This window comes from Mustela nivalis (genome assembly GCF_964662115.1).
Source record: "Mustela nivalis genome assembly, chromosome: 15".
NCBI lineage: Eukaryota > Metazoa > Chordata > Mammalia > Carnivora > Mustelidae > Mustela > Mustela nivalis.
Window position 1 is genome coordinate 27950598 of NC_139034.1, and position 17193 is coordinate 27967790.

Here is a 17193-nt window from a genome sequence, read left to right on the forward strand (position 1 = left end):
GCCGCCATGGGACACAGGTAGTAAAGGAAAGTCATGCCACCCTGGCTTACAGAAGACGCTGTGTCAGAGAGTAAATACTCCTGAGCCTCTCCTGTATGACACCTTGGCTCCCAAGGAGCTTCTGACCTAAAGCAGGGATTGGCAAAGTGTATGGGATTAAAGCAGGAAATAATGAAGTGGGAAGGTTTTTTCCTTCTGTTTCGGATGGAAGAGACCTTAGCTGGCTAGGAGGTTGAGGGAAGGATGCAAATTGTGGGAACTGAAAAGAAGGGGAGAGGTGGCTGATGTGGCCAGCCCTCAAGGAGGTGGGAAGGGAACAGAGATCAGGCATTCTTGCACAAGACATCTCAGCCTCAGAGACTGGGGCAAAAGGGGAGTGTGGCCAGGAGCTGGTGAAATGCTGTGGGGTCTTGCCTGTAAGTGGCTGCAATTTTAGAGAAGAATCACAAAGGTCACAAAGGAGGAGGCAGAGTCAGAAACCTGAGAGAGAGGAGAGCAGGTGCCAAGTGGGGGAACTAGAGGAGCATGGTGAGGGTCTGAAATCTCCATGGAACTGGTCAAGGGCAAGGGAAGGTCAGTGAGTGCTGAGAGCTGCCTGAGGCACCCACCTGACCGTGAATTCGATACTTGGCTGGTACGCACTGTTCTGTGGTTTCTCTCCAATACCCCGCAGCGACAAGTAAATAAATGAACAAGCAAACATTTTCCAGTTATCCCATAGCTCTGTCTCTTTTCAGGGTCCCCTCCCCCTATACTCCTCCCTTCAGTTCCTTGGCAGCCAGAAGCCATGCAGAAAGCTTGGGGGGTGAGGATGAGCATGCTGACCACATGGGGTAATTGGGGAGGTGCTTGGGGAGGCTGGAAAGGAGAGAGCTGATTTCCAAGGAGCCTCCTGTTTCAGAACCACGCAGGGCCGGTGCACGCGTGGCCAGAGAGGACATGCAGCTGTGGGTATGAGCAGTGTGTTGGAGGGAGGAAAGGTGGTGTAGAGTCACAGGATTTGGGTGGGTCCCCTGTGCTCTCATTCTGCCACTTTAGGTTCCCTCCTCTCCCCAGCTGCCTCCCTGCCCCACTTAACCAGCTTGGCCAATGTCCTGTGGTCACCCTCCCCTCCCACAATCCATTGTGTGCTCCACGGCCCAGACTTCTCCTGCATCACCCTCTCCACTGTAGCCAACTCTCAAGTTGCAGACCTCCAATCTTTGGTAATTGGTGCATATTTTACCCTCTCTGTGCAGCGCTCTGGAAAATCAAGGCTTTGAAATAATCGAGAGGGGTGAAATTGAAGTGAAAGGTAAAGGAAAAATGACCACGTACTTTCTGATCCGGAACCTGCACGCCTCAGAGGACGAGATCATGGGCAGACCTCAAAGCCTGCCTGACCGGAAGGGTGAGCATAAAGGAAAAGACACCTCTCGGTGTTGGATATTTTTTCCACTAACAACTTGGGATGTGTTCAGTGTGGCCCTTAAGTATGCAGGCTCTGCAAGGGCGGGCATTATCCCTTGACATCTCAAGGATCAGAGCAACCAGGATGAACCCTTGCATCCTGGCTAGTCTGATGTTCCTTGAGCTGGGCTGATGGGCCCAGCTTGGAGGGTCCCTCCTGCGTTTGTTTTCCAGCTTCTCTCCTGGCCCAGAAAGGGGCTCTTCTCATCAGCCTCTCCTGCAGCTGGGGGACAATGTTAGAATCTCTCCCTGTTCCCCAGCCTCGAGTGGGCTTTCCTCACAACCGTCCTGATTTGCTGCTGGCTTCTAAAGCTGGGAAGAAGGATGAGACCTGTGACTCACCCAGCTCCTGGAATGACAGGAGAGAGAGTTTAGGTTAAAACAACGGAGTGCTAAGCCAGCCCGGGGATCACCACTAGGCTCACAGGACTCACACACAGCAGCAGCTGGAATCCGACGAGGAGGTTCCCGTTAGCTGCCCTCCTCCCCGAGTGGCTGGGGCTCCTTACCATCTGCCCTGGTTAATGCAGGGAGGTGCTGACCCCAGGGGGAGACCCAGTAGCACAAGGCAAACCTTTCTGAGCCTCCGAAGCAAACTGGAGGAGGAAATGGATTCCTTTAGACAGGAGCTAATCTCTAGCTGATCCAGGGGCCTGCAAAGGAAAATCTCGAAATCCAGAGTTTTCTCGTTGCTAATACACGCAGGATGTCTCTTTGGGACACATGAATCACGGTTACTAGTTCAAAAAGTGAGGCCATACCACTAAAGAGATGGGTATTGGAAGGACTTTTAGACTTGTTTTCATAGCGTTTTTGGTGCATGTTAATATCCCCGTGGGCTGCGACAGGTTTTGGCCACATTTTAGTGCTAAAGACACTGAGATAGAAAGATGTAAATTAAAAATTAGAAATAACTTTGGCTACTGAAGACCAGAAGCCACTCTCAACAGAGTGTTTGGCCTCTGAATTTCTAGGTTCGGGATGCCTCGCCCATGGCCTCACCGTCTCCCTCTCCACAGGGACGACGGATAGGGAGGGATGAGGAATTTCTTTGTTGTCAGAACTGGACAATGTAAATGGGGAGAGGTGTTCTACCACCTGATTGTGGGAGAAGGGAGACAGAGCCGGAGGCTTTCACACCAGGACAGGGCAGAATTCTACTCAGAAGGTGCCCTTGGCTCAAGCTGGATACCACTTTCTCCTGTTCCCCCTGCAGGGGTCCTCAAATGGGAAAGCCTGACGAACAGGTTTCTAGAACATGGTGTGGGTCAGTAGACTCCAACCCACTTTTCTGAGCTGGAAAAACCAAACAGAACAGAAATAACTGACAGTAGAATATGAGTAAGCTTGTTTCAGTTAAAGATTCAATATGGACCTTGAGACAGAGGAGAAAGGATGCGAAGGAAGGGGAGGGGTAGCCCCTTGTGGACCCGAACCAGCTTCTCCGTGCAAGCTGGGAAAAGGCCCACTTTGGGTAGGTAACCCTCCGGGTATGGCTTATGATAAAGGAAAGTCACCTGCTCCTCTGGGCTGATGTCAGCCCCCAGCCTGAACTTCTTGGCCAGGAATCTCTGTGCAGAGAAAGGGCACAACCCTGTGTGCAGAACCTGGAAAGATCTCTGCCTCTCTTCTTTTCTTTCCATGCTTCTCTTGGCTTCTCTTGCCCCTTTCCGCATCAGGCGAGGGTCTCCTGCGATAAGCCTCCGCTGTCTGGCCCTGGGGAAGGCACTGCTTGTCCCTCCCATCCCCACTGCAGTGTGGGGCTGGGGCCGCAAGAACGGGAGCCCCATTTACTTGCAGGGACCAAGGGACTTTGCCCCACACAGCAAGACTGAGTCTCTCAAAGCCAGGGATGGAGGATGGGGATGCAGAGACACTAATATGCACGCTACTGTTCTTCCCCTACTGGCCTCTTTGCTCTGAGGATCTTCTGTAAGAGACACACACTGGCTTCTTTGGGTGATTTGGGGGAGGTGTGGGAGGAAGACCAAGAAAATGAGTGTGAGCAGATTGGAACTGCAGCCAGCACTCATCCGTGGGTAGACGGCAGGGGGACAGGGTGAGAAGTCCTCAGCAGTGACCCTCCTGGGTTCTCATCAGCCCGCACTCCTCCCCCACCTGGCATGAGGGGACACCCAGGAAGTGACAGAACAAGGGACGGCACCCCGGAGTGCTCTTCCTCAAACCATTCTCCTTTCTCCCCTTTGTTCTCAAAAGCAGGTGCATTTGCTCCTTCATCTTCTAGCTGGTGAAGGCATTAGGCATGTTAAGTGTCCTGCGTCCCCCCAGCAGCCGGAACCACTATCCAGTTGGTCCTTCATACAACGGGCGCCCAAGGAAATACCCAAGGGGAGACTGATGTTCAGAGGCATCAAAGAAAGGTCCCCCACCTCTGCAGCTCATGAAGCCGGCTAGCCATTCTCACTGTCCTTCCCCGCATGCCTGTTTGCAGATGCAAGTGCTCCAGGAGGTCAAGACAGCAAGACTGTTGCCATCATGCGGTACGAGGATAGTGAGCCACTGCCCCTGACGAGCGGCAAGGCAGATGGTGAGTACGCAGAGCCTTCCATATACCCGCAGCGCTGTGGTGAGTGGAGGGGGAACCGTTGGGCTCAGAGGTGTGGCTCAGAGCCAGATGGGGACAGATGGAGTTTGGGGTCCTGAGCAGGATGTTCTGATGGTTGCTCATTGCATCTTGAACACAACCCACCCACCTCCCCACCCCAAGTGTGCGGGGCACCCTCCTTCTGGAAGGGTTCTCTATGCCCCCCTCCAAACGAATGTGTAGTGCTCAGAAAAACATACTGGTCTCTCGGTACCCATGAAACAAGGCTTGTCTGGACACCATGCTCTCAGTTGCACACCGCCTGTGAACAAGGAGTGCCAGAGATTTTTGCACTGTTCCATTACAGGGTGAGTCAGAGCAACCTCGGAGCAGTGACAAAGTGTAGGCCCTATGACTCTCTTCTCTGGTTGTCCCTGAAGGTGGTGGGAATGGAAGTTTTCCTTCCACCTATGCCTACTCTTAACTGCCCCGGTGAGCCACTCAGCTTCCTCAAGAGCTGTTTGCAGCACTGACTCCCCTGGGTTCGGAGGATGGGGACACAGAGCTGTGATGAAGGACCAGGGATGGGTCTGCAGAAAGAACTGCTGTAGGGACACCTCACTGCCCCCTGCCAACTTGTCCTCTCTGGCTTTGTGCAGCCACTGCCGCCCTCCTGCTTTCTGGAAACCTCATGCAAGAGGGTCCAGAGGGGATTAAGCTTTTGAGGCGAGGCAGCAGCGTCTGTCTGTTAAAGAGCTGGTTATATTTATTAGATAGTATCTTTTAAGACATTATAGTTATGTTTATTAGACAGTATCTTTTTTTTTTTAAGATTTTATTTAATTATTTGACAGAGAGAGATCACAAGCAGGCAGAGAGGCAGGCAGAGAGAGATGAAGGGAAGCAGGCCCCCTGTTGAGCAGAGAGCCCCATGCGGGACTTGATCCCAGGACCCCGGGATCATGACCTGAGCCGAAGGCAGTGGCTTAACCCACTGAGCCACCCAGGCGCCCCTAGACAGTATCTTTTGAGTTTTGCCTGAGACCTTGGCCTTGGCATTGGATGTTGTTCCAGTTCAGTCCCAGAATCTGAAGTCGAGGGAATGATCAGCACCCTTCCATTCAATTCTGAGAGGAGACAGGATAAAAAGTCCCTTGCTCTGATCGGGGATCCTGGGGAATCGTGGACTTTGGAGCATGAGCCGCTCTAAGCAGACTTTCCGCCATTACTGGGTGGCATTACCCTCCCCACCCCATCGCCTTCCTTCCTACAGTTGTATGGTTCTGAGTGATGTTCACTCTGTGATGTTATTATAGTCTGTTATTACAGCATGAGATCATCTTACATATGGGATTATAATTCATAGGTTCATTTAACAGCATCTCTTAGAAAACTGCTGAGGCTCCAGGGAGACAAGAGAGTGGAGACCAGGCCCTAGGCTGGGATCTGTCAGTGCTCGCTGAACTAAAGACATGAGTCCCTGCTTCATGCGGCCTGCATTTTAGTATGGAAGATAGACAACATGAAGGAAAATAAGATCGCTTTAGATAGTGACAAATGTTAGCCAGAAAATAAACTGAGTGATGGAGAAGAGAGGGCCAATGAGGGCTTCTTTGGGGCTGAAGCATTTGAGCTGAAGTGTGCAAGAAAGACCAGAGCCGGCCATGAGGCTATCATGTGAGCTTCCAGATAGCTCCATGGCTGAAGGCAAACATGAGCTTAGCAAGCTCAAAGAAGACTAAGAAGGCCATGTGTCTAAAGAGGGGTCGAAGGGGAAGGGAGCAGTAGGGGCGGAAGTCAAGAGTGGTCTTGAGCATTCCTAGCCACATACAGAAAGTCTGAGAGTAAGTAAGAGGCAAGGTAAGGAGCTGCTGGGACTCCATGGGAACGTTCCCCAGGAGAAGGTCTCTGGCACTTGCATTCTGAAATGACTGCTGCGTCACCAGCTCAGGTTGGGAGGTCTAAGAACTTCATGCTCCAAGAAGATGAACAAACTCATTTTTCAGACTTGTGCTACATGGGGATCCCTCCACAGAAGAAACCAACAGGTCTGGGCAGGGCTGGGATTCTTGCTTAAAAAGAAGAAGTTTCTCAGGAAGGTTCCTGATTTAGTAGCTCCTGCAGCTGCTGCTTCCCTGGACATAAACCAATATCAACAACCACAGGAGACAGCCTCAGGAGAAACTGAGGCCACTTCAGTTTGGGGGTGAAAACTGGATGGTTAGAAAAGAGGCATTTGTTGGGCAACTAGTTAGTGCTGGGCATTTTACTCACTTTATCTCACTTGATACAACAGTCCCTTGACTATCCCTGTAACAGATGTTAAGAAACCTGAAGTTCAGAAAGGTGGTGTCATTCAGACAAAGTAAATGAAAGAAGCTGGACTGGATCTTCATGCTGGTTTATCTCAGGCAGCCCATGTCCATGTGAGCAATGGGTCAGAAGGACTTCAGTTCCCCCTGGTGGTAGGCTGCTGCGTGTGGACCCCCAGGCTTCATAGAGGCTCCGCCATATTACTCTGGGATCCTCCAGGCCCCAGCTGAGCAGCTTTCTGGTTGTTGTGTGTGATCCGCAGGCCTGTTAGTGAGGACCAACTCATACCCTGAGGGTCAGTGATAAACAGTGATAAACTGAGCCAGAGGCTTGGAAAGCCAGCCTGGCCATTGAATCTCACTCAGGCTACCCAAACTCAGACCTACCAAATCAGAAACGGCTTTTCACAGCTTCCCCAGGGAATTTTGAGTTTCGTTTTACCATGGCACGGGCTTCTTCCTTATCTGTGATGATTGGCAGCAGACCTAGAATCTCACCTTGAAGGATTCATGTCACCTGTCCCTAGGGGCCTGCCTTGTCCTTGTGATTTAGATCTCAGTTCTCGTAGGTTTTGGGTTGCATCTCACGATGTCATGCTTAGCTCTGATGGAGGGGAGGGCTATTAGACGGTCACTGCAGGAGTCCCCATTCTTACCTCCAGCCATGGGGTTATCCCACCTGGCCCCTCTGTGGGTCCCATTATGGGACAGTGCTTCCATGAGTAGCCACAACCTGTCAGGACCCCGAAGGTTAGGCTGCTGGCTCTTGCTGCTTCTGAGATCTGCCCACTGTCCAACCTTTAAGCATTCAGGAGGACACTCTAGGCTCACTTCATCCATCACATTGGCCATCAGCCTCACAAATTTGCCAAATTTAGGATCCCTTTCCGGGGGCACGCATTTCCCTCTTACTTGTTCCCAAATTTGGGAAGTAGGTATCCCCTCGACTCCCACTCCCTGTGAAGACCACCACTCCTGAAACATATATTCTGGCCTTAGCAGCACAGGGAGCTGCAGAGGCGAGACACGAACCCCAGAGACCCCTCTCTGAGGGCCAGCTGTGATGTGATGCTCACCACTTGGCCCTCTTGCAAATGGGGGGCTCACCGCATCTCTGCAGGAAGTGTCTGCCCTGGTGATAGGAAACCCTCCAGCAGGACCCAGGCCTGCAGGCTGCACCCAGGACCTCATTTGCACTTCAATACCATGCTTTTCTTTGACTCCACTATGGAATTGGGTGTTAGATGTGTCAGTGGGGTAGACTCCCCGGGGCAATTAACCCGGAGTATTGAGCCGGAGAGAAATCAGTGTGTGTTGACTCAGATATTTGAGCGACCACCTTTCAGTATTGACTCAAAAATTGGCCTTCCAGCTGTCCCTGCTGGCAGGCTCTTCTGGCATCTCCTCAGACCCTTGTTAATGTGTTTTTCAAATTTCAACTTGCTTCAACTTGTCTCCTAACTGATTCTCCTGACAATTAGAATAATGGGTTCCAGGCTGACCTGCATGCAGCATTCAGGCACGTGGCCCAGGCTCCTCTCTGGAGGTGACCCCTTCCTATAAATCAGTCCAGGGGGGGTCCCCTTGCTGGGCTCATGGCAGGCTAGGTCGGTTTTGGAGGACTCCTAATTGTTCCTCTGGAGCATGTTAGTAGTGGGAGTCTCTGTCGGAGTTCAGTGGTCTACCTGCTGTGGGCTTTGCCGAGTCCCTCAAATCCTAATGGGAAGAACTTCCCCAGCCCCAGCAAGCCCCCTGGTGAGTGAGTCTTGCCTGAGTTTGCGGCCACTTAATCAACAGGTCCCTGTCCCTCCCTCGCTTTGCAAACTTTTGACAATACAAGTGCCTTTCCCAGACATGTCTGGGGAGCTGGGGCCTGGCTGGTTGGGGGCCAGGCAGCAAAAGGAGGCTGAGCCTGTATTCCTGGCCCCCAGGCCTTTCAGCAGTAGGCCTTGCTAAGGCCTTCGTAAGCTTGGCTGTCAGATCTTTCCAACCTTTTCTACTCGGGGCTGACGAATGGCAGAGTTGTTTTGTTTGTTTTTGCTAGAGGACTGGTCTTCGTATTTATTTATTAATATGGAAGTAGAGTTGACACACAATGCCACCTCAGCTTCAGGGGTACACCACAGTGATTGGACAAGTGTATACGTTACACTGTGCTCATCCCTGTGTAGCCCGTCTGTCACCAGGCTGTGTTATTACAGTACCATTGACGATAGTCCCTATGCTGTGCCTTTTATCCCCGAGGCACAGCTGTTTTTAACCTCAGTCTTTTTAGAAGTTGAGTTGTTAACCCACCAATGTTCTGTAGAAGGAAGATCCTGGGACGTATGAACCAACTCTGGGCAAATGAAGAGTTTACTAATGGAAGGACACTGTCAGTGGCAGAAAGGGCTTCTAAAGGGGCTTCTAAAGGCCCTTTGTTATTGGGCTTGATATCATCGACGGGGATGAGGCCTTGGGAGTCGGTCGGCATGGGAGGGCGATGGGTGGCAATTGTCAGACTCAGATGTCTGGGCCTCGCCCCAGAGTGACTCAGAAGGCTCAGAGAGAGGCTGTCAACTCTGGTTTATTAGTTAACCATCTCCAAAGGGCATTTTGATGAGCTGCCAGGCTAGGGGACCACCATCATGACGGAATGAGAATTAGCTTGAAATCGGAATTCCTGGGCCCACGTCCACGGCTTGCTGCCCAGTAACCAACTGTGTCACTTTGGGCAAGTCCTCTTTGCTTCACTTTCTCAACCTGAAAGCAGAATGCCCACTTTACCCAGTCTCTTTGAGGAATGCATGAGATGCTGTATATTATCTGGAAGCTGTGAAATGTGGAAGACATGACCCATGTGCCAACTGCTTTGTCAGTTAGGGACCCTAATATTGGGAATTCACTCACTTAATAACTATGTGATGGCAGGAACAGGCAGATCAAGGGGATGGCCTCTGCTCTGATCTCTAGAGAATGCAGGGGCTTCTGGAAGCTGGAAATTTGGTTCCTCCAGATCATGGCCCCTTTTGCCCATGGATGAAAATAGGAGAAAAAGGGGAGGTTGATTCTAGAATGGCAACCACTCTCACCAAACCTGGAGACCCCATTGCACCATTTGTATAACAAGGTTAAATTTTTCTCACTGGTAGAGTTTCCCCTCAAAAAGATCACTTCTAGAATTCGTGGCCCCTTTCTCTGTTCACACCTACAAACAGTACGGTGTGGCGAGCCTGACCTTCCCCCAAGAGCAGGTGGATTCATTGGAAAATAAATCCAGATAGAACCAAGTCAGAGGAGATAAACTGTTTCTGCACACATGAAAACCCTTCAGAGTAAAGGCCGGAAAGGGTGCAGGGTGAGAGGCACAGGTGGGAAGGGACCCCCGTTGGCAGGACCCATGTGGGAAGCATCCAAATGGGATGAAGTCTTGAGGATGACTGAGAAGACCCAACAAAGAGTCAGACTTAAGTTTCAAGATGAAGACGTCACCCCCATAATGGAAAATCAGTACTGAAACCAAGACTCGGTTTCCCACATCTTACTCTATCTAGGAGATTAGATACAGATGAAAAATGCAGACCAGGAATTATTGCCATCATGAATGTAAGAATTCCTTCTTATAACCCCATGTCATACCCTTTATGAGTCATAGAGTCCTGTCTGTAATGACCTGCCAGTGACCCAAAGTACTCGTGTATTTCCCAAGGCAGCAACCTTTCCCCAAACTGCTCTTTGTTCTCACCGCTGTACTAGGACATCCCACAATTTCATATTTGACAACACCGCCTAAGCACTGGTTGTTTTCCAAACAGGGGAAGATGGCTTCTACCACAACTTAATTCATTTTTAATAGCTATTGAAGTGGGTTTCTGTGCTGCGTTTAATTCTTTCTTGGGCTGTGTTGGTTTGCTCAACTGAAGATTATTTGTTCATTTATATTATAGACGGAATACTGAATTATTATTACTATCTTAAAACCAAAAAGTGCAGATAAATCCAAAGAAGAAAGCAAAATCACCCATAATTCCGTCACCTGGAGAGACTAATAGCAAATTTGGGGGGCCTATCTGCCAAACTTATGTATGTGAGGGTCCCATGTGGTGCATGTGTGATTGGGATTGTCACACATACACTGTTTTGTAACTTGGGAGGTCATGAATTTCTTTCCTTTGAACATTTAAAAACATTTCAAAACAGAAGAGGGAAACTAAGAAGACGCGACGTGCTCAATGTGGTACAGTTTTTTCCCATGTGACTCATGCTATTTGCTGCACATCTCAAGTCACATTTTGCATTGCATCAAGTGGAAACTCCAATTATTTTGCACTTCTGCAAATCTGTAATACATCTGGGATGTCTCTGATGTTCTGTGAGTCTTAAAGTTGCCTCTAAATTTTCCGAGAGAGACTAATTGAATTCAACCTGAGTTTTAGTGTTTAGATAGAAGATGTACACTGGAATTCTCAGTCAGAAAACTTAATTAATGATGACACCCCATTTTATAAGTATGCCCAATAATGAGCTTTAACTGTAGCAAGATGGTGGTACTAATAGGCTATCCTTGGGGGTTGTGAGCCATGGTCTTCTAAGAGTAAAAGATGATGAGTGAGAATTCATCTCCAGCAAACAAGGAAATTCTTCCACCATCTGGAGTGTGGAATTGATTGGGGTAAAATGTCAAATATATATATGTGTAGAAATGCCAGGAGAGTCTTGCAATTCCATACTGATCAAGTCTCGTTTGAATCATCAGGTGGCATTGGCTCAAATTGACAAGGTCATGTTTGGTCCGTTAGCTTTCAATAATGCTGTCGCTATTCTTCCAACACCAGGCTAGCTGGCCATTTTTTTTCTCCTTGTCCATCAGGGACTTTTTCCTCAAGGACAGAAAAGGGAAAGAACAGAGTTTAATAAAAGTGCAAGGGAAACATGGGTAGAAATGGAAGAGAAAGAGGACCACAATTAAGACACAAGTGAGGAAGTTAAAAAAAAAAAAAAAGGCCTGGTTAGAAGAAAGAAAAGTATGCTGTGGGAGCAAGAGACACAAAGGGGTGGGGGGTGGGGGGGAGTAAGTTGAAAACTTTTTGAGAAGAGAAATTAGGAGGAAGGAAAACGTGAGAAAGTGTTTAATAACAGGGAGGCTAAAGGGTCTGTGAGATATTCTTTCCTAGTGTTGAGTTTACTTCCAAAATTCTTTGTGAGAGGTAAAGCCAGAAAACAGATGAGTCGTCTTCACCACAAAGTAACTGTGCTGTTTTCTGGAAGCAGGGGCATATCATACACAGAGCCTGCCTGTGGATAACTAAAGAAAAGTTTTTCTTTGTTGGAATCCCTTGTTTTAGTAACTCCAACCCCTTCTTGTTTGGTTTGTATTTTTGTTTGGGTGACCCCCACTTTTTGTACAATTCCAAAGACACAAACCACATTTCGGCACTCACAATCTTGTGGAGGTGTTCTCTTATAGGTTCTCATAACGACTCTAGGAGTTCAGTGGAAGGCAGATGTATGGTGCATTAATCCTTTTACATCTGGAGAAACTGAGGCATGGAGGGACGTTAGATGGGGAGAGTTCAGTTGCCCCTTTTAGTGCTGATGGGCAGTGACAGAGCAGGGGCAGCCATGTCTTCTCAACAGAAATAGTTACATTTCTACCTGTAATCAACACTTGTCCCCTCTATTTGCCATGATATCACAATGAAACCAATCACAAACTTTTCAAACACACTGTCTTCATCACTAATCTTGCATATTTCCATTTTCCTTTAAAAATGGTAATAGTGCTTATTTTTCAAAGAAAAGCCATTATCACAATAAACTTTGATTCAAAGTGAAAGGATAAATGGTTTGGGAATAATAAAACTCATAGAGAATTAACAAAAAAACAAAAGCACCCATATAATTAACAGTTTCCGGAGAGCATAAAATATTGCTAACCATCATTCAGTATTTTGCAATTCAGGGGGAGGAGGGGGAGGACATACTACAGAGCTCAAATGAACATGTACCCAGTGACATCTCCACTGAAGGAACACCTCTTTGGCCATACTCCATAAAAATGGCACACTCTAGGGTCTTCCGAACCCTGATTCCTTGTCAGAGTAGCCCTAACGTATGCACAAGTGGTGAACTCCATATGACTCATCACCCAGAGTTGGCCCAGTGAGTTCGTTCTAGGTGGCCCATGATCTCCCTCCTTGTGCGCTCCAGGCTCCTTTCCCAAATTCTCAGCCCATCCTGGGCTAGAGAGAGGGGAGAGAGTGGGGACAGGCTCAGCAGCCCCAATTTTTCTGCATGTTCCTTAGGGACATAACCTTAGCAAATTATTTGTGCTGAAAACAAACCATAGCTTTTAGGATCGGAAAACAAGGTGAATCACAGATCCGGTTTCTAGAAGAAGTCTGAAGTGCTAAGGGCCCCTTCTGGTGAAAGACATTATTCATTAATCTGGGAGCATGAGGCTGAAGTGAGAAGCTCCTCCTGCATTTCCTGATTTCTAGAGCACTCGAGCCACAAATCTATTATGTGAACCTCTCTGAACTCAAATGTCTCTGGAACAATGATGAGTATTAAAAAAGAAAAGGAAAGAAAGAAAAAGAAGCGGGAATGATACACGACTTGAAAATCTTAGATGCTAACCTTTCCAAGTAAAACCACAGGGCAAGCAGGATGAAGTGGAGACAATCTTCCAACAGCCTTCTTCTTTCCTTTTTTTCTCTGAGTCCTGCTCCCTCCCTCCCTCCTTCCTTGTGTGGCTCGGTCCCTGAGGTAGTTCTTTTCCAGTACCTTCACTCTGGGCTCCCTTCCAAACTTAGAATAAGAACCAGCATCTTGAGTTTGTACTCTGTGTTATCATTATGTTTATCACTTTCTGTAAATCATCTGCTTTGCTTATAACCACAACCTGGGGAGGTAGGTGTAATCATCATCTCCCCACTTTTCAGATGAGGACAAATGAGGCCCAAAGGGGTTAAGTGTGAACCGTGGCCGGGCTGGGTTGTGACCCTTGGCCTGTGTGATTCTGACGCTCGGACCTCACAGACAGTCATAGGGCCAGCAAAGTCTGGAGGCTTGGGGCTGTTCTGTAAGTTATGTCCAAGTAGAGAGCTGGTCTGTGACCAAGAAGATGACACAATGTGGGACAAAAGAAATACGATGCTGATGAGGCTGAGGTCTGTATGGACTTCTTCTTCCAAAGATGATTTCCTGCTCCGAAGGTAGGAGAGGAAGCCCAGGGTGGCCACACTGTTTGCTGGGGTCTGCCTGGGACAGAAACCCCCTGACCACCGAGACCAGTCTGAAGCTTGACTGACTGGCTCACCTCATTGTCTCGTTTCAGCTTCTGAGGAACCGACCCCTGAAGGGAGTTCAGTGGCAGGGCAGGATTCTGTGGAGGCCGCTGACAGACAACCGTCTTCAGAGCGGACACAGACACCTCACTTTCCTAACGATGCTCTACCATCTGCTTTCTGTGCTCTGTTGTGATGCAGGAAAAACGAACCCCCCGGCTTCACTTCTCCCCTACTCGGTTTTACGGAGACAAAGAAAAGTAACTTCTTTTCATTTTTCAGCTCAAAACTTCTTAAGCTGCGTCTCTTCCTCATGGTCCCTTTGAGAATAAAAGTCTAGAAATGAAACACAATCCTGACAAGTTTGGAAAATGTGCTTTTACAATTCTCAGTTCAAAGCCAACCCCCCCACCCCCGACGTTGAGACTGAGTCCTGTTTGTTCCCACAGATGATAAGTCCGGCTGTGGGGCCTCTTTTCTGTTTTCTTCTACCAGGGGTGAATGGCTTTCATGCTCTCATCACTATGGTTCCACTGAATCTTCGTCTCTGAGCAAAAGCCCCAGTGGCCAACTTCAGAGGACACCCTGACCTCTGAGCGCCTCGTGTGCAATGTCTTGTTTTAAATGATGGTGGGAGGGCAGGGGGAAGAGGAGGCGGAGGAAAGAGCCCCAGACCCCGCAGTTTATAAATCACGCCGTAACACAGCCGGGATGTGAAAGGCAACCGGCCAGGGGTTGTGAAAGGAAATAATTTTCATTCCCAGCCCTGGGAATTGTGTGAAGCAATAGAACAAAAGCAGCATTCCCCAGGGCTTTTCTGAGAGTAAGATGGAGGGGAAAATGTAAAAATCACAGGAAGGGCAGAGCTAGGAAAGATAGGGAAGCAAAGCAGAACACAGCCAGACGCCCAGCTTCCTCGGCCAGTTGCCTTCAGGACCCAGAAGGCTCCTCTAGGCGTCTCTCTGTGGGGATGGAAATACCTTCTGCCTCGAAGAGTTTTGGGATGTTCTCAGAGGCTTGGTGAGGGGAGCGGACGGGAAGTGGAGATGTGGGTATGGGCTATGCATCTGCATTTGGGGATGAACAGAAAATTGCTTCTATTTTACCTAGATAATAAACAAAAGCTGAAGGCACACGTGATGTTGTGATTCACCCTCACTAGGACCTTACTTGGCCCAAGAGGCACTAAGTGTTTTCAACCATTCGCAGGAAAACATGGGCAGGACCTGACTGCCCCCAGCTAATCCCAGAGGCAGAAGGGGTTGGGAAGGCAACAAGAGTTGAATTCCCTGTCCCAGGCTTCCGGGAGGCAACTGTGTCTTGTGTCTGGCAACAGGCAGGTGTGACCCATAGTTCGGCAAGGTTACAGCGAGTCAGGGTATGCTGAGTGCAAGGAGTAGAGTCCAGAGATGTGGGTTCTTGTCCTGACTCTACTGCTCAGTATCTTGGTAATTCAGCCTCACCCACTATGAAATAGGCTTAGTGACAGCAGTCCTACCTACCTCCAAGGTTTTCTGGGTGAAGATTCAGTAAAATATTAAAGCACAAATAGGACCACGAGACTCACAGTAATGTCGCTACTAACAATTATTAACCATCAAACACATGCTAGGCCTCATATATGTTACACGTTACTTCTGTTCCTGGCAACAATCCCATACTAAGTCAGCTCTTCCAGGCCTTACTCCACAGATGAAGAAACAAATTCAGGGAGATCCAGTAGCCTGAGACCACATGGCTGATGCTGGCCAAGTGCCTGAGCAAGATACATGCTGCTGATGTTGGGACACCAAAACATGCAGGACAGCCTGGAGGTATGGACCCTGGAGCCAGGTAGAGCCAGCTTTCAAGCCTGGCCCTACCACTTACCAGCTGTGTGAGTTTGGGAATGTTGCTTAACGTCTCTGTGCCTCAGTGTCCCCATTGTAAAATGGGAATACTTAGAGAACCTGCCTCGTAGGGATGTCAGATATATACACAAAGCATTTAGAAGAGTTATCCACACTTTGCAAGCCCTTTTCAAGTGCTGGGATTTTTTTTTTTTTTTTTTTAATGCTCTTAGTAAGTGATTTCCCTGCTAGAGCAGGGACAAAGGAAAATGATCCAGCTCATGATTCTTGTTACCTCCCCTGTGTACTTCCCTTCAAAGTCCTTTAGCTCAGCTGTAAGCAACAACGAACCCACCCAAGACCATGAACCCTGGTAGGTGGTAGCACTGTTGGAGAGAGGACCCAAACAGTTGTTTGGTAGAGTGGCAGATTTTTGTTTTGTTTTTGGAAGAAGAGCAGGGGCCCGCAGCCTGGGCTCCCAGCCAGCAGCTTGCCTTGCTTTCTTGGCCCATAGAATATGCCACTTAACTGCCTAGTTATACCCAAGATGGCCAGAAATTAGGAAGCAGGTGCCCTTGCCCTGATTGAAAATGGAGCGGATTCTGTTCAGTGTTTATTATGACTGGAATCATTATTTCCAGCTCTAAATGAATGACCACATCCTGCACTGGGTACCCTGCTGGAGCCTAGTGTTGACTCCGGAGTAAACACTGGCGGAGACCAACTTCAGGTGCCCAGGGAAACCCAGCCAGGCTGCCGACATGCTCTTCGAGCCCCTGGCACTCTCAAGAGAGCCTTCCTTCTTGGATGCGCTTCTCTGTGTGGGAGCCCTCGGGAGCCCACATGCCAAGCTGGGGGGTGTGAACATCCACGAGGAGGGCAGCTCAGCATGGGGAATGGCTGCACCCCTGCACACCGCTGCAAGGGCTATGCTCCAACAACATCTGGTGGTCGGCCTGATGTCCATCCACCAAACATCGGGCTGTCAGTCCGGAAACAGACTGTTGTTTATGGGCCACAAATGCTTTACTAGGCAGGGAAGGCACGATGAGTCCACGCTGAGCCCCCTCCAGGCTATAGGACCTTGGAGGAGAGGCAGCCCCCTACCCACACACCTAGAGCCTGTTAGGTTCATTTCAGGCGGCAACCCCATCTGGCTCGAGCCCCTCAGCTCCCTGCACTCCAGGCCACGGTCCTGGGCACAGCAGACTCAGACCCAGGCAGATGGCGGGTCCGGCTTCTGACCTGGCCTGGCTAGCCAAGCACTGTTACAGAGTCACTGGCCTCCAGCCCACCAAGAGAGGTGCATACATTCATTAGTAAGAACCTGAAAACATCATCCACCTTCCTTCCCTAAGGAGGCCAGGGCTTAATGGAGAGCTGCTACAGCCAGTCCTGCCCCACCTCCCCACCCTTGTGCACCAAGTCTCTGGAGATGAAGTTCATGGACGCAGGTGGAGGGGGACACCAATACGTCAGAATGTCCCTTCTGTTGCCCTTGTCCCCATCTACCCGGCTTTCTCTCGGGTCATCTGAGCCTGGTTTCTGAATGCTGAGGGCCTGGCAGGGGCTGGGATCTCGCCCCTCCTCTAGGTAGCACTGCTAATTCTTTACAGCGAGCCAGACTCCCCACCCCTTCTTTCTCACCCTGTCTTTTTTTCCAACTTTCCTTCAGCTGGAGCTGTGTGTGAGAGAAAGAAGGCGGATCATGTGCCTGGTGGAGGAATGAGATCATTTCTCTCCCCTCTTAGCAGGCTTGCTGTCTGCTAGTCGGGGTTACTGGAAGAAAG

At 49.2% G+C, this 17193-nt stretch overlaps 1 protein-coding gene across 1 annotated transcript in view; it reads left to right on the top strand.

Annotated features, from left to right (window-relative positions):
- LOC309848644 (guanylate cyclase soluble subunit beta-2-like) overlaps positions 1-13927 on the top strand; it is a 44100-nt gene extending 30173 nt beyond the window's left edge. Inside the window, exons 13-15 of the mRNA XM_082700534.1 lie at positions 1239-1390; positions 3902-3997; positions 13625-13927. Coding sequence (XP_082556660.1) covers positions 1239-1390; positions 3902-3997; positions 13625-13770 — 394 coding nt within the window. The 3' untranslated portion in view covers positions 13771-13927. The remainder of the gene's footprint in view (positions 1-1238; positions 1391-3901; positions 3998-13624) is intronic.
- The last annotated feature ends 3266 nt before the right edge of the window (positions 13928-17193 follow it).